Genomic DNA, 21,520 nt, shown 5'->3' with positions numbered 1-21,520 from the left:
CCTGGTCTGGTATTGCCTCCCTTTCTTCTGCCCTGCTGCCTGCAGAGCTGGGCCGTCAGCCAGCAGCTGCCACTCTCCAGCTGCTCAACTCTGAGGCAGCAGCACAGAAGGGTGGCATGATATGGTATTGTCATGCTTGCTTCTACACTGCTGCTGGCGGGGCGCTGCCTTCAGAGCTGGGTGCCCGGCCAACATCTGCTTCTCTTAGGGTGACCAGATGTCCTGATTTTATAGGGACCGTCCCAATTTTTGGGTCTTTTCCTTATATAGATTCCTATTACCCCCGTCCCGATTTTCGTATTTGCTGTCTGGTCACCCTAGTCTCTCTCCAGCCACCCAGCTCTGAAGGAAGCGCAGAAGTAAGGGTGGCAATACTGCAACCCCCTTAAAATAATCTTGCAACTCCCCTGCAACTCCCTTTTGGGTCAGGACCCCCAATTTGAGAAGCACTGGACTCCCCCATGAAATCTGTATAGTACAAGGTAAAAGCACACAAAAGACCGGATTTCATGGTCCATGACGGGTTTTTCATGGCCGAGAATTTGGTAAGGCCCTACTCATGCCGCAGGGAGCAGTACCATCTCACGGACATGGCTCGGGGCTAGGAGACAGGAGATGGGCTCTATTGCCAGCTCTTACAGACGTGCTGTGCCATCTTGGGGCAGCTCCAGGTCCATTAATGGGTATAACTATTCTTAGCTACCTTTGACCTCTACTTGTGCGACGCTGGAAGCATGACGACTCTGCAGCTGGCCGGGTCGTTTCCAGCTTGGGTGGACACACGCACACATGGCTTTTGTTGAGCTCGCGGGCTAACACGAGCGTCGCTGGGGCAGCGTGGGTGGCAGGATACGTATCTAGGATCCCAGGCGGGATCTTGCTAGGGGCAGCTAGCCCATCCCGCCAGGACTACACTTCTGTCTTTAGCGCACTAGCTTGCGGAAAGCTCGCTGGGTATGTCCGTCTGAGCTGGAACTCACACCTGCAGCTCAAATGTAGCCCTACCCTCCGGAAGAGTCCGGCCCAGGGCCTGCGAACGCATGTAAACCCGCTCGGAGAAGAGCCCGCAGGCACACGGGCATGCGTTCTGTCCTACGCTGCCTTGGTTCCAAGGCGTGCTGGAAACGAGGGAGCTGCCTGATTCAATGGAACTGGGGCGCAGGGCTCTCTGCACTTGTGGTTTTAAAACCGGGCCCGTGGCATTCACGGGAAAGAGCTTTTCCTCGCGGCGATCCAGACCGAGGATTCCTGATGCACTACACAATGGTGTGTTTGTTGTGAGTTTCACCCCCTATCGTGCCCTCGATCTTCAGTGCGAGGACACAGCTGCAGTTACTCACCCAGATGGTTTAGCGCACCAGGCAGGGACGGAGGGTGGTATTGGCACGGGTACAAAACAAACCACAGGTCAGCAAATATGGCACTGCCCTCGCATGGGCCGAATTCCCACCTGGCTCCAAGGAGGGGGTGGGGCGGGGGGCTTGCATAGGTCAGACTATAAAAGGTCGGGCCCATGGAATCACCACCACTGTACTGGGAGTGAAGAGGGACCAGCAAAGGACCACGCTCAGTAAGGAAGGAGAACAGCTGCATTTTATTACTGCACTGGTCTGCCCATGAGAAAGCAGATGGGCTGTAAAACCCATGCGTCTCCCCTGCACCCAGCAGCCCTGCATTAGCAATAGCCTTGGGTGAGTCACCAGCAATGGGGATTGAACTTAGGTCCTCTGGCTCTAAAACTATCAGCCTCTACGGGCTGAGGCAAAGGGCCAGGCTGAGGCAGTACCAGATTCAAGCCTCTAGCCATGGCCTGGCCAAACAGCAGTGTTGTAGCATCCCCAGCCCCGCCAATCCCGTTTGGGGAATGGGACTCTTGGGACCGGGCATTGCAAAGCCATGAGCCGCCCTGCGGCAGAGCTCCGCCCTTACCATGTTCAGGAGCTCCTCAAGCAGGCGGGCGGTGGGTTGGTTCTGGCACCTGAGAACTTCGTACAAGTGGGAGTAGCCGATCCTTTCTTTGAACACCTCCTGGAAGCAAGACACACATCCACGATAAGCGCACGCCATGGCCCCATACACCCAAGCACTGGGCAGGGGTGACGTACAGGGCATGGAACCGGAACCCATTCAAAACGGTATTTTTACTTGAACTGGAACCAAACTAAAACCATAAGTTTGTCCTGTCTAGAACCTGAACTGAAAAAAAATTGGGGTTATCAGTTAAAATAAAGGGGCTGCATTTTTTACAATCGATTCAAAATAAATAAATAAATAAATAAATAAAAGACTGATCTTAGTGTCATTATTAACCAACAAAATAACCAACAGGCCTGTGCCAACTCCCAGAAAGGCCTTGCCCCCCCTAGAATGAGATGAAAATGTGAGAAGTAGATGACCAGCCCACAAGAGTAGGGAAGGAGAGGAGAAGCCTGGGGAGCTGCCTGCACACGACACGTTGCTACGTAAAAGGCCTGCTCTCGGGTCCCCAAAGGTAAAATAACGCCTCCTCCCACCAGCCCCAGCACCTTGGACAGCTCCTCCCTCCAGTCGCCCCACTTGAGGCAGGGCCCAGGCTCCAAACTCAGATTTATTCCTTCACTGCAGAGGTCCAAGATGAAAGAGCAAGTATCAGCAGATGCTGTTTTAGTTTTCCCAAAATAATCCTGTTGATTTGACAGTGCAAAAAAAACACCAGGAAAACTCACGTAAAGTTAAAAAAATAAATGGTCAAAAAAAAAAATCAAAAGATTTTCACTTTTAAGTTTCAACTCACTTTTTTCAATGTACTTCCACTCTGACTGGAATTTGATTTGAACCGGATCAAACTGGTCACCGTTATCGTTTTTCGGTGGCACACTGAATACAACCAAACCTGAGCCGAGCCAAACCAAACCCAGGTCTGACTCCGTGGTAATGGAACTAGAACGGGAGTTAAAAAACAGCCGCCTGGCACGATTTGTTCAAACCCACTCAGGAAGGGTACGTCTACACGGCACACTCATGGTGGCATGGAGCATACATATAGCTGTGTTTAGGAGTGTGCAGCCTAAACAGCATGACTTAGGTGAGTAGGGTACAGACAACTAATGGAGACAACAAGTCAAAACGAAAAAAACCCTCTGACAAGATCCAGTCAACTGGTGACTAGACAGCACACACGGCTGGATGGGACCTCTTCAGGCATCAAGTCCAGCCCCCTACCTCACAGGCATCCCTATCAAAAATTTATCCAGCATCCTCTTCAAACTAGTTGGTTGTTCGCCCCTGCTTCTCCTATTGGGAGGCTGCTCCAGGACCTCCCTACTCCGATGGCTACAAACCATCTTCTCATTCCCAACCTAAGTTTATTCCTGGCCAGTTTATCCCCATTCGTTCTGTCCTTTAGTTTGTACAGCTCTTCTCCATCCCAGAGTACTGAGATCACCCAAAGCAAGCGGCAAGAACCCATGGCAAGGCCGTGAAAGTTCAAGACACCAGCAGATGTTTTCGTTCCCAGACGCAACTTCCACTGCAGAGTGGTTTGGTTGGTTTCAGTTACCCCCCGACCCTTCCACATTTGTCGTGCCAGCAGCTCCCATTTTAGAGATGCCGAGATTGCCCGAGGTCTTGCCACCCTCACCGGGAGGAGTACCTGACTTTGCCCGGATTCCCAGTAATGGCAAGGTGAATACCCACAGACTAGGACACTGCCCTTCAACCTACACGACATGGACTAGCATGGCCTATCCTACAGCACAAAATGAAACCCAGCCACACCTCGCAGTTGGAGCTCTCCTTTGGACCTCATCTCCCCCAGTATACTCCACTGGTCACAGTCCTAGAGCCTGAAGATGCCCTTTGGAAGTAGACTAGGTTTAGATTCCAGTGTGTTCACCCTCATGACTGTTACTGTTAATAATATTTAGCTCTTCTCATTCACCAATCTCAAAAGTGCTTGACAAAGGAGGTCAGTGTCATTATGCTCAATTTACAGATGGGAAAACTGAGGCACGGAGAGGGGAACTGGCTTGGTCAAGATCACCCAACAGGCCAGTGGCAAAGCCAGGATTTGAACTCAGGTCTCCCAAGTCCTAGTCCAGTGTGCGCTATCCAATTGGCAACACTACGTCCCCTTCCACCTACACGTTTCATCCCACTCCCCCACCCTTACAACCGAGCAGAACCCCAAAGGGGGTCAGCCTCCCCGCTTCTTACCTTGGCCGACGGCGAATTGCTCATGATGGAGGTGAGCACACTGATGGCATGAACTGTGATAGCGTCGGAACTGCTGTCGAACACCTAAAGACAGGGGAGAAAGCGAGTGACGATCATGTGGCGACCCCGGCCTATTAAAATCCGCTGGGCTGGCAGGCCGATCCGCCCGTTTTCACAGCTCCTCCCACGGCCATACCGCAACACGAGTCAAGCCCTGAACTACAACGTCACACCGGGGGCTTCTGAGCAGAGAAGAGCTTCAAGTCGGGTCAGGGCAAGTCGGCAGCCGCAGGGCTGACAAGCACACTCATGTACCGGTGCGAGATCCGAGCGCAGACCCTCTAAGCCGCTGAGAGCCTGAGCGGCCGCAGTTCTCACAGGAGCTGCGGCTACCCGGCATCTCAGAGAAATCAGAACGTGAACCAGTCACTGGCCAACAGGGAGCGGCCAGGATTCTCTCTCTTTACATCGTGTCAGTGATGGGGAGAAACCACCAGTTCACTCAGGCTCATCCCTGAGCAAACCCTCCCGGCCACAGGCAGTTGGGACAATCCTAGTTCTGCAGATGCCAAACTTTTCACCCAGAGCCACCAAAGGAGCTAGGGGCTATAGGACAGAGATCCATACAGTTCCACAGCTGTACCTGACCTACAGGAAGGAAGGGTCGCTCGTCCCCCATCCCTCCCTGAACCCCAGGGGCTAGATTCTCCTTGGCAGGCAGGATTTACAGGGAGCATGCTATTTATATGAGATAACGCCTGCCCCCAAAACTTTGGGAGAATCCACACTCCAGTTGTAGGGCTCAGATCCACCTGTTTAATATTAAACTCTGCAGGTCACCTCGAGGGACCACCCGGCAACGCTCTCCTTGTAAGCAGACACCCGGCGGTTACAGGAGATGACCACAGGGTAGCGGGGTTGTTCCATGCCCCCTGCTTTCATCTGCTGCTTTACCTTGCAAAGAAATTCAGTCCAACCGGGCCTTGCCTCTCAGGGCAGATCCATTCTCCCTGGGGCTGTTAAAGGCCCCTAGGGGGCTAGGATGATGGAGGACTGTTACCCAGTACGGGTGGGGAAGGAAGAGGGAATGGAAAGGTCTTTAATCCAGCCTCCGTTGTGATCCTGAGACCCCTTTGGGGGCTGGAGAGATTCCGGGGGCTATTCCCAGGCTGGGTCCTTTCCCCTACAGGGGTGGCTAAAGAGTGAAGTGCAGTCTGAGAAAGACGCACAGAAGCCCCAAGAGGAAACATCCGGTGGACAGAAGGAGCAGGGCCCTGCCAGACAGAGCGCAGGGCATCCCTGGACGATGCCCAGCAGAGCCAGAGGGGGGACGGCAGGAACAGGGGCTGTCATCGGCCACCACCCCCCCGGAAGAGGACGAGCCAGACATCGGCGATTTCCTGCACCCGCTGCCATTAGCGGGGCTTTGACGTCAGTGGGGGCAGGGTCCCAGCCACTGGCCAGCTGAGGAAGGGGAGGTTCTTTGTGGAAAACGCCGCCACCGCTCACAGGTCAGCCCCGGAAGGGAGGTTTGTGCCCCGGGAGCCGAGGCCTAGGACTGCCAGAGCCTCCGGGGCGTTTGAGAAGGGAGCTGTCGGAGCAACAAGGCTCCACGTGGGAGCGAGGGGGAAACCTCCGCGTCCTGGGCTCGGCTTTCCCTTTTCTCCACGCCCTGAGACCCCGTCCCCGCCCTTCCTGTGGAAAACAGCCAGCCCCCAGCGAACGCTGAGACATGCTCCCCGGCCTTCAGCCTCCTGGCCCAATGCTCCCTTGTGTCGCCGTGTCTATCTGGGCTTTAAAACCCCAGCTCAACCTGGAGGGGGGAGAGGGGGAGGGGAGATCCTCTATTAATTTTCCCTTCTGGCCAGAAGTGACAGGATATTTCTGGTAAGAAAGAGGGAGACTGGGCCCATTCCAGGAGGCTAATCTTTTGGACTGGCAGCTGTTTCTATCCCTGCAATAGCCAGGGCCACTTGAGATGCATGTCCCAGTGACCTGTAAAATAAAGAGGTGCAGCCAAGTAGCAGAGCTTACGTCTCCCATCTCAGAGCCGTAAGGGACCCCCCTCCTCTGAGATGCAACGGAAAGGGGAGCCGTCATGCCTTGCATGCAAACCGAGGTTGGGTTGCCAAAGCGTCACTACCAAACAGCGCAGGAAGCGGTAGCATCGGGCCACCAAGCCGCGGCAGCTGGAGGCAGCTCTGTTCAAGGGCACGCAGGACTTGGAGGGAAGGAGCTGGCGGAGGAAAGGCGGCTGGTGACAGGAAGGATCTGAAGCAAAGACAAGATCCTACCCAAAACAGGAGACGCTGATTGAGTGAATCAGTGAGGGGTTCCCCGGGCCTGTTCATCCAAACGGGGTCATTCCCCCACAGACCACCCCCTTCAGGGCCTCAAACACTTTCGCTCAGCTCATGCCCAAGGAGGGTTCTGCAGACCTCGAGCAGCCCAGAGGACCAGTGGCATAAACAGATCAAGAGGTCACCAGGCCAGCTGGTTGGGGCTTGTTCCCATCCCGTCCCTGAAGCATGCGAAGGTGGAGGAGAAAGAGGGTTAGCGTGAGAACACGCCTTTTCTGGTGAGCTGTACAAGCTCAGCAAGGGTTTCTCTGCACACACACACACCCCTCTCCCCGTCCCCCAGAGCCCCCACTCCCCGGGGAAAGCCACAAAACCCGCTCCAAAGATGCACATGCATGTTGCAAACACGGGAGAGGTACAGAACCAAACGACAAGCTTTCCCGCAGCCGCCAGCAAGGAGCCCGGAGGGAGGGAAGGAGAGGGAACATTGTATGGCTCCCTTGGATTTCTGTAATTAAATTGTATTGTGAGCCACCAGCTGTTAATACTTCTCAGCTGTTCCATCTGGCCAGGCCCGCCTTCCTCTGTTAGGAGATTATCTTTGCTCCCTTCCTCGGGAGGGACAGTCCAAGTGGCTTCTCCAGGAAGTTGCTGTTCAATTTCAAAGGCTGCGCCAGAAGAGCCTGTCTGCCCAGGCACAGCCCCCGGCTTCTGAAAACCTCTCTCGGTTCCCTAGCTACCAGGCTGATAAGGAAGGGGGAAATGGGAACGCAGGTCAGAGCCTCCCAACCAGGGGCGGAGACTCCATCTACTGCTAAAAAGAAAAAAAAATCCATTTCCAATCTCGCCAGGCTGGGAATTCAGGAACAAGGTCAGGGAGTGTGTGTGGGGGGGAGACGCTGTTTATAAGCACAGGCTGCAGGAGAATTACTCCTGGCCGTTCATGCAACAGGGCCCTTAGAACTAGAAGGGGACAGAGACACCCCCTTCCCCATCACTCAATAGCCCCACTGGGGGAGCTACCCAAAACGCTTAGGGGCAACTGGAGTTAACTGCCAGCGCTACACTGGTTTCAATGGAGTGACGCCTGTTCACACCAGCTGAGGCTCTGGCGCGTGCTCTGGATTGTTTCTCCTGAACAGCGGTGCCCCAAGCGTCCGGCTTTTGAGGGGGGAAGGACGGAGCTCACTACAGGTCTGCCCGGTGTCGACCAACAACAGGGCGTTTTTCAATGCCCAATATTAATGTCGCGCCCTTTCCTCTCCAGCGCACGCCTGACCAGCTGCCCTATCGTACTCAAGGGGTTTTTTGGGGGGGGCGGGGGGCAGCAATGGAAGGATTTTACAAGACGTCCAGTTTGACATAAGATTTGGAAAGGGCGTATTCAATGCAAAGGTGGATTATACGGGCCCGATCCTGGGTCCTCAGCGCCTCCCCCGGCAGCACTGGACGCCCGTCCACTCCCACGGAAATCGTTGGGTTTCGAGGCCACTTGGCACCTTACCGGACTGGGCCTAGCCCTCCTGACAACACCGCTTGGAAATCTACTCCCAGGAGGGCCCCGGGGTTCCTGGCTAAGGGCGTAGGAGGGAACCAGCCCGTGGCTCTGTTTATAACAGCGCGCTGGGCTAGTCTCCCGGCCGGCAACCTGATGGGCTTTGGTGACTTCCGATATTCCCTTTCTAAGCCTGCCTTCCTGCTCCCCGGTTGCTACGCACGTGGAAGGCTGAGAAGCAAGTAACAGCGAGCCAGTGCTGGGCGGCTCTCTTGGATCCAGGACGTATTCAGAGCGACGGACGTGAGACTAGCGCGACACGTGCACACCCACACCCACACCCACGTGATTGGTGCAGGCTCACTCCCAAAGTGCCATCACCTTGCACAAACCAGGGATGTCAGCGCCAGGGATGTCCAAATGGAACGGTGGATTGCCCCCGCTCCCGCCCATATTTTAGCCTCTGAATCCATCCTCTGTCTTAAAGAGAGACAGCGGAAGAGAGCAGGGTACGTACCTGCTCCAACATGATGCCCGCTGCTCCCTTTCCCCAGGCTCTGGGGCACCCCAGCCCCTTTCCTAGGCTATTACACCCCGGAAAGCTGCCAAGAGCGGGTTCAAAGAGCCTCGCAAAGCCGTCGGCGAGGTGAGGTGGCTGGGTGATTTCTCACCTAGTCACGGGGTACAGGAGAGTTTCTGGGCACAGGACTATGGCAGGGGCCAGTCGTGCTGTGCCGCCAGAGCTTAAAATCCAGCCCGGCTCCCAAGGCAGGCACTGAAGGGCCGGCAGGACGGGGAGGGGGCAGGATGGCCTGGCGGGGAAGGCACTGGACTGGGACCCAGGAGCCGTGGTCAGATTGGCAGTGATGTTGGGGAAGGATGGAGTGCAGGGCACCTGCTGGGGTTCTCTGGGTATCTCCGCCTTTGCAGGGGCATCGGGCACTAGCGCACTTTGGTCCCTGATAGCCTGTGCTTGGGGCCCATCATAGTCGAGTCTCCGGCAGGCTGTGACCCTTCGGTCCAAGCTCAGTTTCGGGTGGGTGTCCTGATGGGAGCGGCCCGTGTCACACGAGAGGGCAGAGCAGATGATCTGGGGGGGCCCTTCTGGCCTTGAACTTTGTGACTGACTCTAGGACTCCATGCAGCACTCTGCCTCAGTTTCCCCATCTGTAAAAGGGGGCGGAGAATACCTGCCTGTGTCTCGCTCCTAGGGCTGTTGGGAGGCACTATGGTACTATGAGTGGAGTGCATCCATCACTGTCAGCTCTGCTCAGAGATCCAGTCCCTGGCTGTGTGAAGGCAAAATGAATTTTAGCAGGGGCGGAGGAAGGGTGAGGTTGTGTGGTTTAGACAGGGGCCTACCAGGCACCCACCTCACTCCACTGCCAGCCACTGGGGCTTTGCCTCAGTTTCCCTATCAGCGCCAAGCCCTTGGGGACAGAACACACCAAGCAAGGATAAAATCTCACCCTCCATTCAGGATGCGCAACCTCCATCAAAGCCAACAGGAGCTGGGCCGGCTCAGGTCCTATTTCCTTCCCCACCTCTAGCTGGACGGTGCAGGGTGAACTTGCCTGACTGGGCACAGAGCCACGGGCAAAAGGGTGGCATCTCCTTCATCCCTTTGGCATCCCCCCACCCCGGGCTTCCTGGTGCTGCTGACATCACCCGGTTTGTTGCAGCGGAAAATAAATTAACGAAAGCAGCCACAGCCTGAGCATTGCCCTGGCCACCACCAGTGACGTGCAATACCTTCTGGACATCGCTCTCGGTCAGTAAGCGTGCGGCGAGCTCGCTCCCCGTCTCGTCCGCTTTACGCGCCCCGCTCACGTAGAGCTGTCGAAAAGGTGGTCAGAAAAGCTTACGTCAGCCACAGGGAAAGACAGAGAGAGGGTTAAGCACACGACAGACGGGCGCACCTAGGAGGAACCAGCTGGGCTTTCAACTGCGCTGCATCATCGCTGGGACACTGCTCCAACCTGGACGCCCCCCCACAGCCAGAGGGTGCAGGGATCTGGGACAGGGTCCAGGGGAGAGATACTGGCCCCCAGAGGCCCTGGATCAGGTTCTAAACTCTGGCCTGCAGCCTGCCTCTGACATATGGTTTATGAAGTCTCGCCTCTGCTGCCTCAGATCAGCTGGCATTTCTCCTGTGCACTAACTTTAAATGGCAGGGTAGAGCATGGCGGGGTGGAGTCGGGGGTGGGGAAACAAGGCAGATCCTGAAATCTCAATGCTGTAAGTGGATTGTAAAACAGCCCGGTAGCAATTGCTCCTGGGAACTAGCAATGGAGCTTCCCCTCCAGGTCACTGACCCGGGTAAGCAGCGACTGAGGAACCCCCGCTGTTTAGTGGCATCTATGAAGCGAGTTCGGGGGGGAATCTCAATCCAGCTCCTATTGAGCTGCCACGCACAGCACAGAGACCGCCACCGGCAGCCTCTACGGAGCGGGCCAGAGACAAGGAACACGGATGGGGCAGCATGTGCATGGGGAAGGCTGCATTCTTCCAGCCTTGGCTGCGGGGATAATACAGGGCTCCCCAATTTAGGGCTTCAGTCTGGCCCCATCAACCCGCCTGAGTCTATTTGCTTTCAAGAACCGGATTGTCACTGTCTTCTCCGGTTCTTCCCAGTACGGTAAGGCGGGGCAGAAACCAGCGAGGATCAGAGGAATCGGAATTTCTTGTAAAAAGAAAGTCTCAAGCACACTTGCTCTGAGCCAGGTTCCAGGGCTCGGTCTCTGTTCTAGCTTCTAGGGGGGCGGAGGAAGGAAAGCTGGTCTCATCTGGGGAGCAAAGATCAGGACACAGGAAAAACAGCCCTTCTCTGAACTATCAGCAGCCAGGTCACACCAGCACAGCGCCGGAGCCATGCCACTGCCATCAGCGGTGTTACTCTCGGCGTGACAGCGTAACTGAGCTCCAAATCCCTCCCTGGGTGCCTGGAGAGGGGGTGACCTCGGAAACCATCTCAGGGCACAGAGTCACTTAGCAGTGCTGTGAACACGCTTATGGGCAGCAGGCCAAGCAGCTTCAACATAGATTATTCCATGGCTAATGTGAGGCCAGACCCAGGTGACGCCGGCTACGTGAACGAAACACTGACTCTTCAGGATTGGGCCCCCGTGCAATGCAAGATCGGAAAGCATCACATGGCTATGTGCACAGATGATTTCCGGTTACCCTGCAGAGTAGACCTTAGGTGCAGTCTCCCTCTGCCACCAGCCATTGCTTCCCTAATCTCAGAGTAGCTGTCACTCCCTCCCTGCATTGTGGGGCTTTCTGGAAGGGCATCGTTTGGAGGTTTCAGTCTTAACTCACCGCCAGTGTATTAAAATACCATCAGGCATGAGTCACCTATACAGCCTGTCTTTCCCACAACCCCCTGGTGATAACGCCCTGGAAAGATGGGGAATTGCTGGCCTCTACAATCAGCTACGTCCCAACATGGGGTCTGGAGGACCAGCAGGCACAGCCTTTGCACAGATGGCATCATTTCACAAATACAAATGGCAATGGCCCACAGAGCCCTAGGCAGACGCTGCAAAGGGAGACACTCAGACTGCCTGGGAGAGCCAGACGTCCATATCTGCCTGCCACCCCCGAGGCCACGTCCTAGGATGCTGGAGAACCAAGGCCAGGTCCCTCCCCTGGGGAGATCTTTACACGGTCTAATGGATCTCCCCATTAGGAGACTTGCCCCGCAATTCCATTTGAGATTTACCTTTGCTCTAGGGCTGTCAAGTGATTAAAAAAATTAATTGCGATTAATCGTGCTGTTAAACACTAGAATACCATTTATTTTAAATCTTTTTGGATCTTTGCTACATTTTCAAATATATTAATTTCAATTACAACACAGAATACAAAGTGTGCAGTGCTCACTTTACATTTGTTTTTTATTACAAATATTTGCACTGTAAAAAACAAAAAAATTGTGTTTTTCAATTCACCTCATACAAGTACTGTAGGTGCCATCTCTTTACCACGAAACTTGAACTTACAAATGTAGAATTACATTACAAAAACGCATTAAAAAAACAAAACATTATAAAACTTTCGAGCCTACAAGTTCATTCAGTCCTTCTTGGTCAGCCAATCACTCAGAGAAACAAGGCTGGTTACAACTTGCAGGAAATAATGCTGCCTGCTTCTTGTTTACAATGTCACCTGAAAGTGAGAACAGGCGGTCGCATGGCACTGTTGTAAGCTGGCATTGCAAGCTATTTACAGGTCAGATGCGCTCCAGATTCATATGTCCCTTTCATGCTTCAACCACCATTCCAGAGGACATGTGTCCATGCTGATGATGGGTTCTGTTTGACAACAATCCAAAGCAGTGTGGACCGACGCATGTTTATTTTCATCATCTGAGTCATGTGCCACCAGCAGAAGGTTGTCTTTCTTTTTTGGCGGTTTGGGTTCTGTAATTTCAGCATGAGAGTGTTGCTCTTTTAAGACTTCTGAAAGCAATCTCCACACCTCATCCCTCTCAGATACTGGAAGGCACTTCAGATTCTTAAACCTTGGGTGGAGTGCTGTAGCTATCTTTAGAAGTCTCACAGCCATACCTTCTTTGCATTTTGTCAAATCTGCTGTGAAAATGTTCTTAAACATGTGCTGGGTCATCATCCGAGACTGCTATAACATGAAATATATACAGAATGCGGGTAAAACAGAGCAGGAGACATACAATTCTCCCTCCAAGGAGTACAGTCAGAAATTTAATTGACACATTTCTTTTAATGAGCATCATCAGCATGGAAGCACGTCCTCTGCAATGGTGGCCAAAGCATGAACGGGCATACAAATGTTTAGCATATCTGGCATGCAAATACCTTGCAACGCCGGCTACAAAAGTGCCTGTTCTCACTTTCAGGTGATGTAAATAAGAAGCACATAGCAGTATCTCCTGTCAATGTAAAGAAACCTGTTTGTCTTAGCGACTGGCAGAATAAGTGGTAGGACTGAGTGGACTTGTGTTTTTGAGCACAGCTCTGTAACCAAAAAAAAAATAATCTGCATTTGTAAATTACACTTTCACAATAAAGAGATCGCACTACAGTACTTGTGCAAGGTGAACTGAAAAATACTATTTCTTCTGTTTATCATTTTTACAGTGCATATATTGTAATAAAAATAATATAAAGTGAGCACTGTGTATTCTGTGTTGTAATTGAAATTAATATTGAAAATGCAGAAAGACATCCAGAAATATTTAATAAATTTCAATTGGTATTCTACTCTTATAAGTGCGATTAATCGCGATTCATTTTTTTGAGTGAATTGCGCGAGTTAACCGCGATTAACAGTCCTACTTTACTCAGTTCCATCCCATTACATCCAGTTATCCCATCCTATGCAGAGTCACAGCAGATCTCCTGAAAGCCTCATAATACCCTACTAATTCTCCAGTTGTCCACAGCATCCTCCCAGAAAGTCAGGATGGACAAGACCTGAATTTCTAATGGAACAAAACCAAGCAGGAATAAACGTCAAGGCCTCTCTGCTCTCCAGAGAGAAGTTCAAAGAGGGCAGAGACATTTCAAATGCCCTGTCCGAGGCCCCGGCTGAGCCCTTCCCACTATACTCAGGTCAGGGCTAACGCTCACTGTCAGAAAGCAGCTGTACTAGGGTTTTGTTCTGCTGCTCTCCCGTCAGGCTCTGAGATAACGGGCTACGTGTCTGGTTACGCTGTGTCTCTGGCCCCTTTCCGATGAACGACGGGCAAAGCCAGCAGGGGAAAGAAGATGCACCACTGTTTGTAGCAAAGCCGCCAAAGGAAACCTCCGCCTGCAGGGCCAACGGCAGATGAGTGCAGAGGCACTGGGTTCTGGGGCTGGCGTGCTGAGCAGGCAGCAGTGAGTTACTGGGAAGGGAAGATCGGGGAACCCCGGAGAGCAGGATGGGAGGACGAATCACTAGGGATCTGCGGAAGGAAGCTCAAAGGGAGACAGTTACAGGAGGCTGCTCAGCGCAAATGGGGACTTGGGTCACCAGCTAGGGTACCCATGTAATGGTCCCAAAAGCAATCTGGAGTCAAAGTGATGCAGCCAGTCTGAGAGTTTCTGCATCGAGCTGGAGGCAGATGGGATCAGAGAGGAAGGACAAGGATTCGCGGACCAACACCTCATATTGCCAACAATGCTTTCCTCCCTTGACCACAGGAGTCACTACTGAGCAGCACAGAGCCCTGGAGAGTAGCCTGCTCCTTGCATTTAAAAAAGCCCACGATAGAAGTTGCCTGCTGGAAGTTACCCTCCCCAGCTCCCCCGTCTCCCGGCTGCAGCCTGCGTCGGACACGGATTAGCCAGCAGCTCCTCAGTCAGCGGCAGTTCTGCCGAGGACAGGACCGGAGCTGCAATTGCCCTGGCAACAGCAGCAGCTGGAGATGGCGTCAGATGACGGAGAGAGGTGGAAAATCTTGTTAGCTTCCCCGATGATTGATCCCGCGGGCCTGGGGGAGCAAGGAGGAGCAGGGAGCAGAGCTCAATCTAATTGCACTTGATTCTTTGAAAGTCTGGTCGGGAGCTCCGAGACACAACCCGCACGGGGCTGCTCGTCCTTCGGAGAATCCTCCTAGCTGGCCGCGTTCACCTCCACTGCATAGCACCGGCCCACAGCGCCCTGCTGGGACACAGGGCCCCGGCAGACACTCCAAGCATGCCCAAGACAAGCTGGCGGCTGCTGCAGACACATGAGCCTGTGCCGAAGAGTTCGTGTAACATGCGCACTATTCCAGTCGTGCTGGGACAAAGGGGCACCTAGAGGGCACATACGAGAGAGGCGGGACCCGATCACAGCACCGGGAGTCAGGACGTCCTGAGTTCGGATCCTGGTTCTATTGCAGACTGCCTCCGTGGCCTCTGACAAGTCACTCCCCCTCTCTGCCTCACCCCGCCCCCCACCAAGACCCCCAGAGCAGGGTTATGCCACCACCTATCCCCCTGCCAAGGGCTGATTACTGTGCACGAAGCCCATCGCAAACCGTACAGCACCAAGCACCCTCTTCAATAAGGTGAATGGCTCCGGACCTGCCAAGCAATCAGGGCCCCCCTGCGCTAATCTGTTAGCTCTCCACCACCGGTTCTTGCGGCTGGAAAGGTGGCAAGTGACGTTCTGACAGATACGCTCCCAGCCACGTGAACCCAAGTTCTGAAACACTCAGAACGGACGAAAGCCCTGGCAGGGCTGAGAAGGGCTAAGAGCACTCCCACGGCGGCCCGGATTTTAACAACGGAAGAAGAGCTGGTTCAGGGAATATTGCAGCCACTCCTCAACTCAGAGAGCCTGCCTGCCTGCCTGCCGTCCCCAATTCCAAGCCACGTTCACCCGCACATCTTCGCCTGTCACGAGGCCCCCTCGGATTCGCCATGGAAAAAGCTTCAGGTGCAGCCTCTTGTAGATCTAGGAATCTAGTTGGTAACATGGCCAATTCCAGCCTCTCCTAGGGAAAAGACACCCTCTCTGCAGCTGCAAGCGTTTGCAACAGCACCCGCTGGTGGTCACTGAGATTCAGAGCTTGCCCGAGTGGCACCTTATTGGTTGAAGCTGCTGAATGAAGAGCCCCCCTGGATCGCCTGTTTTGAAAAGAGGGAGCCGAGAGGGGCTCTCGGTGCCAAACATGGGCAGGGGGCAGCTGGCGGAGAGAGACACGTGTGAACAGTGCGTGTTCTGAGCCACCACTCCGGTCAATGCCATAAATGGGAAAATTCCAGCCAACCCGCACCTGGTTTGTTTAAACCGAAGTTAAAAATAACACACGGGAGAGAGGCAGAGCAAGATTCCAGCAGGGTCCGGCTTTCGGTTTGTTACGAATGAATGTAAATCTTCCTTCTGTGTACAAGTGAGATTTACGGGGTTTTCCGGGCAGAACGAACACACACCGTACCAAAGCCAGGCCGGGCTTGGAAACTGTTCTCTCCGGACTTGGAAACTGCAGCGAGATGGATGAACGGATGTAGATCTCCTGTGTGGAAGGAAGCACTGTACGCCGCACAAACTGACAGGCCACAGAGATCCACTGCCACAGAACAGACTGCACAAAATGAAGAGCAAGATGATGTTGGGGTTTTTTCCTTCAAATTAACCGTCAGATGAATAAAAAGCGGCCCCCAGATAAAGGCAGGTGAATCAACTGCAGGCATCTGGGCTGGAACTCTGAGTTCCGATTAGAAATGGGAGTGCGGCAGCCCCCTACCCTCGCCCATCGCATCTCCAGGGCAAGCCCGCTCAGTAAGTAAGTTAACAGATCTTTCCCAATTGTCAGCCCTGCAAATGCAGCCTGGGGATCAAAAACCTAGCTGGGCTCTTTCCGCCTCTTCCATTAGCAACAAGTAATAAAGAGCCTGAAATTAATACACAAGGCTAAACAGGATCAGCTTTCACGTGCCATGATGTGCGGCCACTTCTAGGGTGTGCTGGTTAACACCACAGAGGAACACTATGCAACAGCTTAGGACAGGGGATGGAGGATGCTGAGCGCAAGTGAAAATAGTCGGGGAGTTTAGGGCCCTGCTGGAATTTGGCCAGGGCAGCAGGGTTAACAGCCCTACTGCTGAGAAAAGTGGACTGGAATCGTTAATGTGCCTTGGTGGTCAGGACGTTAGTGTAAGAGGCACAATACTTGCACCACAATAATAGTGAGGACCCTTGTGCGTTGTGGTAGCCTCTCGGGACACTAAGTGCTGCACACGCCTAGGAAAACAGGCTCTGCCCCACACAGCACGCAAGCCGAATGACAAACCGCAGATCTAGGGTGAAGCTGAGGCTACAACCTACGCGCAGCATGGGTCCGGGTGGATGTAGCACAGGAATTACGGACTCCTCTCGGAGAGGGCACCCAACCCAGAACAACGGCCTCTCAGCTTCCTCGTTGTTAGCAGGGTGATCTGTTGTACTGCAGCATGACAGGCCCTGATCTTTGGGGTGGGGTGTGTGGGGTGTGACTCAAGAGACGGTTAATGGCGTCGGAGGGATGAGGGCAACGCAAGGTCAACAGCTCAAGTTCCCGCAGAGCGCCTGGCTCATTCAGTGACTTCTACCTGCCCAGTATTAGAACAAGTCTCCTTGCCGAGACCAGCCCTGAAGCTGAAGGACCCCATTCAGGCTTTTCCAAGCAGGAGGAAACTCGGAGAGGTCCCTCCCACGCTGCCTGCGACCCCCGAGAGCCGGGGAGCATACCTTGCTGTTCTGGATCAGCCGGATGATGTGTTCGAAGCAGTTGTTGCTGAGGAACATGGCTTGCAGGACTGGCCGGTCACCGCAGTTCAGCATTTCCGGAATTGCATCTGAAGATGAGAGGAAGAGAGTCATCTGAGAGGGGAGCAGCGTCTGAGCCTCGCTCCATGGCAGAGTCGTGGGGAGAGGAGCAGAAAGAAGGCCCAAGGGCCATGCTAGTGACACCCGGGAGGCTGGGACTGCCAATAGCTGGGTTAGCAGGCCGCACGCGACCCACCCCCAGAGCTCCTGGGGGGACAAAAGGGAATTTGGGAAGTGGCAGGTACCCAATTTCTAGCAGGGTACGGAGATCGTCCTCCCCTTCCAGAGAGGCGCCCAATGGAGAGAGGCAGCCACTCAAAGAGGATGCCGATTTCACAGCAGATGAACGGCTAGGCCTTGATGACGTCCGGCGGGGTTGCCTCGGTCAGCACCAGGGGCACGCGATGGGCCCAGCGTAACAGCAGGTGAAGACGAGGCAACACGTGGCTGAGCCCTGCTTAGGCCGGGCTAGCCAGGGTGGTTAAAACCGGGCGGATAGCCGTGCCCGGTCTTCACTAGCACTCCCAGCAGCGGCCGAGCCACACTGCCCTGGGGTGCAGAGCAGCCTGCATCGCCCTGCTAGGGACCACAGGACTAACCCCAGGGACGGCCTCATCTCATTCCACTACCCCAGCAGCTCCATTCAGCGTGGTGCACCGTCAGGGAACCATACCCATCTTGTGCGGGAAAAGCTCATCACCCCAGAGCCCTGTCCCCATCCCGTACCCCGTGAACTCCAGGCCCAGCTCCTCCCAGAGCGACCTACCCAGCATGTTCACCCTGAGAGCAATCATGCCCTCCTCCCAGCGAGCGGCCGGCGAGCCTTCCAGAGAGGCCATGGGCTGGTCTGAGTTGAGGACCTTGAAGTAGCTGTCCAAGATGGTCCTGATCTCCACCTTGCGCTGGCCCGGGTTGCTGGCGTGCAGGATGTGAATCATTCCCACCAGGGTCTTCAAGGTCAGCTGCAGCAGTTTGGGGTCCTTGGTGTCTCCGTTCCGCGGGGAGCACCACCGCCTGAGCACCAGCATGAGGACCTCAACGGAGGCCGGCGTGATCACCTGCAGGGCGTTTTGCTGTTGAAACAAAGCAGCCCCGTTAGCTGGCGCCCCAGGAAACCAAGCCCAGATTCTCAGACCCGGGGCGGGAATCGCGCCAGCGCGCTGGGCATTGTGCAGAAACACACGGACACCGCGCTCAGCACGCTCACGTGCAGTGCGGTTCACGCACCAGGGGCTGGGAATCTGGGCTTAAGCAGGCGTCAAACTCCCCCTCTGCTAGCTTCCTGCAAGAGCATCAAACGCACAAGGCTTGGGTCTGTCCTGCACATGCTGCCCAGTAGAGGGCAGTAACGCAGCCAGGCTAAAAAAAGCCGTGGGCTCACGTCGCCCTCGACTGGCTGCAGCTTACGGGGAGGAAAGCAGAGGGAGGATGGGGAAGAAAAGCAGCGAAGAGGAGGACGATAGGAAGAAGGTACCTGCAATATCTGAAGTTCACCCGCTGTGAATCTGTCTCAGACAGCCTGTGCCCCACAATCCCTACCTCCCCCCTCTTGTATTCCCAAAGCACCAGGAGCGGCCATAGGCTCCTCCCAGGACCCAAATCCAAGCAGTGCTCTTATCTCTTCCCGCATCCCCTCCCCACCAGTGGATGGGACGAGAGACTCCAGCTCCCTGCCCCAGATCCATGGGGTCTCGCGGGGCGAAGCGAGGCCAGACACTGCCCTACTCTCAGCAGAGGCAGGATTCCCAATGCCTGAGAGGGGCAAGTGTGTTGACACGACATATTGCATTTTTCATCCCTAGGTCACACAGAAGGATCGGTATCATTATCCCCATTTTATGGGCAGGGAAACTGAGGCACGGGGAGAGAACGTGACGGGCCCAAGGTCACACAGCAGGTATGGGGCAGGGCTGGGAACACAAACCAGGTCTCCTGATTCCCAGTCTAGTGCCATTGAGCCACACTGCCTCCAGGTGGCTAAGTATCGGTGTATCAGACTCCGGGGGCCTGTAAAATGAGGATAACATCCTCCCCCTCCCACCGCCTTGCTGGTTGACCTGTGACCTCATCCGGGCAGGGCCTCTCTAGACATGCGTGCAGCACCTAGCACAAGAGGCCCCGATCTTGCTGGGGCCCGTAAGCGCTGCTGCCATACAAGTATTTTCCCCCTAAAACAACACAAGGGATATTTAAAGGCAGCGCTGGCTCCGTGGGGGCTTTCAGGCCAGCCGAACGCAGCCAGCTGCGCATTACGCCTCCCCTGCTCACGAAGGACATCCCACTAGCTGCGGGGCGGCAAGGGGGAGTGAGCATACAACAGGCGGCAAATGCAGAGGGGATCCAAGCAGTTTGCTTTTATGTCCTAGAAATGTGGGGCTGGAAGGGACCTCGAGAAGTCACCTAGTCCAGCCCCACCCCCCACTCTGAGGCAGGACCACAAAAAGCTACAACATCCCCGACAGGTGTTTGGCCCCCTCCCCGTCCTTAAAGATCTCCAGAAAGGGGTGTGGAATCCCCCATCCTTGGTTATCAGACATGCCACACCGCTCCCCCGCCCACCTCTCCCTCCCCAGGGGCGGAGCTTGGCTTTCGGGAAGGGGGAGACCGCAGCAGCTAGGGAGGAGTTACCTTGGCTCCAGAGATAATGGCTCCCAAGAGGTGGATGAGTCGCAGCTGGAGCGCCTCGGGAAGCTGCCCCTCGTCCTGGAAGCTCCCTGCAAAGGGCGAGAGGGGAGAGCGGTGTAGCCGGTCAGTCGCAGGGGGGTGGATTTAGCTCGACCCCAAACTCCCACTTCTGGGGCAGGTGGAGAACCTGGGTTACCGCTGAGCAAAGGCAGGGGGAGTAGCAGGTTGGGAATCAGGGACCAAGGGCCACTCTCTTTATGGGGTGCGAGCACGGGGCTCCGGGGGCACGACTGCCGGTGAGACGCCCTGGATGGGGAGAGATCTCCCAGCGTACAGTCAGCAGGGGACGTGCAGCAGCTGATCTAATGGTATATGGCCGTTACGAGAGAACACAGGGACTTTCCCCTCCACTTGTGGCACGGCCAGAGCCCTTACCCAGGCTGCCTGCTGCGGCACGGGCGGGGGATGCCAACCACTGGGGATCAGAGGAAGAAGGGGCCTCTCTTGGTTACATTTTCTTCACCGTGAGCAAGGAAGGCTGGCAGTGCTGGGCTGGGACTCAGACCTGCCACAGGCGCTACGTGGCCTGCTGAAATCAATGGAAAGACTTCCTGGGGATTTGTAGCAGAATCTTTGTCACTTGGTGCCTCAGTTTCCCCACCAGTACAGCCAGGATGACGTGGCTTCCTTTCTCTGCTGTGTCTATTTAGACCAGGGGTAGGCAACCTGTGGCACGCGAGCTGATTTTCAGTGGCACTCACGCTGCCTGGGTCCTAGCCACGGGTTCGGGGGGCTCTGCATTTTAATTTAAAATTTTAAATGAAGCTTCTTAAACCTTATTTACTTTACATACAACAATAGTTTGGTTATATATTATAGACTTATAGAAAGAGACCTTCTAAAAAGGTTAAAATGTATTATTGGCACACGAAACCTTAAATTAGAGTGAATAAATGAAGACTCAGCTCACCACTTCTGAAGGTTGCTGACCCCTGATTTAGACTGTCAGCTCTGTGGGAGAGGGACTGGCTCTCACTGGGTGTATGTACAGCACCTAGCACATGCAGGCTTCATTTGTGTTGCCCCTCTAGGCGTTAACCACACTACACATTATAAATAGTAACTCAGGGCACACTCAGATCACCACCATGTCTCCAGAGGTGGAGTAAGTCATGCCAGTTAGGATGGGGTGCTAGTGCCCCTTGGGAGACCAAGGATTTGAGTCCCACTTCCAGTTTTGTCACTGAGTCACCGTGCGGCCTTGGTCTAGACTGTTTCTGGGCCTCAGTTTCCCCATCTGTAAGAGGAGGCTGACACAGCTGCTCCTCCACCCCCAGCTCTTCATTCGCTATTTGGAAAGCTCATCTCCTACTCCTTGGCTGGAAGATGCTACCGAAGGGCAAACATGCTCTTATTTAAAATTGACCCCAGCGAGCATACGGGAGGGAGCCAGGGAGGGAGAGGGGCTGCATTAGCTAACGCCCTTCCCAGATCAGAGCTGTACCGCTGTAGGGTGGGAACGCTCCCTCGGTCCTGCTGTGACAGGGATGTCGGGGGATAGAGGGGTGGGGAATTCTCTCATTCTAACGGGTACCCAACAGCGAAACCCTCCCGGTGTCAAACCCGGCCCAGAGCGTGCGGATCA

At 54.6% G+C, this 21,520-nt stretch overlaps 1 protein-coding gene across 6 annotated transcripts in view; it reads right to left on the bottom strand.

Moving 5' to 3' along the window:
* The window catches only part of NBEAL2 (neurobeachin like 2), a 172,918-nt gene that overhangs the window by 52,059 nt on the left and 99,339 nt on the right, over positions 1-21,520 (bottom strand). For 5 of the 6 annotated variants that reach the window (XM_045003706.1, XM_045003707.1, XM_045003710.1 and 2 more), the window contains 6 exons: positions 19,879-19,964; positions 18,017-18,323; positions 17,173-17,279; positions 9,742-9,825; positions 4,195-4,278; positions 1,930-2,028 (listed from right to left, as the gene is read on the bottom strand). In XM_045003706.1, coding sequence (XP_044859641.1) covers positions 1,930-2,028; positions 4,195-4,278; positions 9,742-9,825; positions 17,173-17,279; positions 18,017-18,323; positions 19,879-19,964 — 767 coding nt within the window. The remainder of the gene's footprint in view (positions 1-1,929; positions 2,029-4,194; positions 4,279-9,741; positions 9,826-17,172; positions 17,280-18,016; positions 18,324-19,878; positions 19,965-21,520) is intronic. The other variant, XM_045003708.1, reaches the window with a different exon arrangement.

This window comes from Mauremys mutica, chromosome 2 (genome assembly GCF_020497125.1).
Source record: "Mauremys mutica isolate MM-2020 ecotype Southern chromosome 2, ASM2049712v1, whole genome shotgun sequence".
Classification (NCBI taxonomy): domain Eukaryota; kingdom Metazoa; phylum Chordata; order Testudines; family Geoemydidae; genus Mauremys; species Mauremys mutica.
This window is presented reverse-complemented; position numbering and strand designations above follow the sequence as displayed.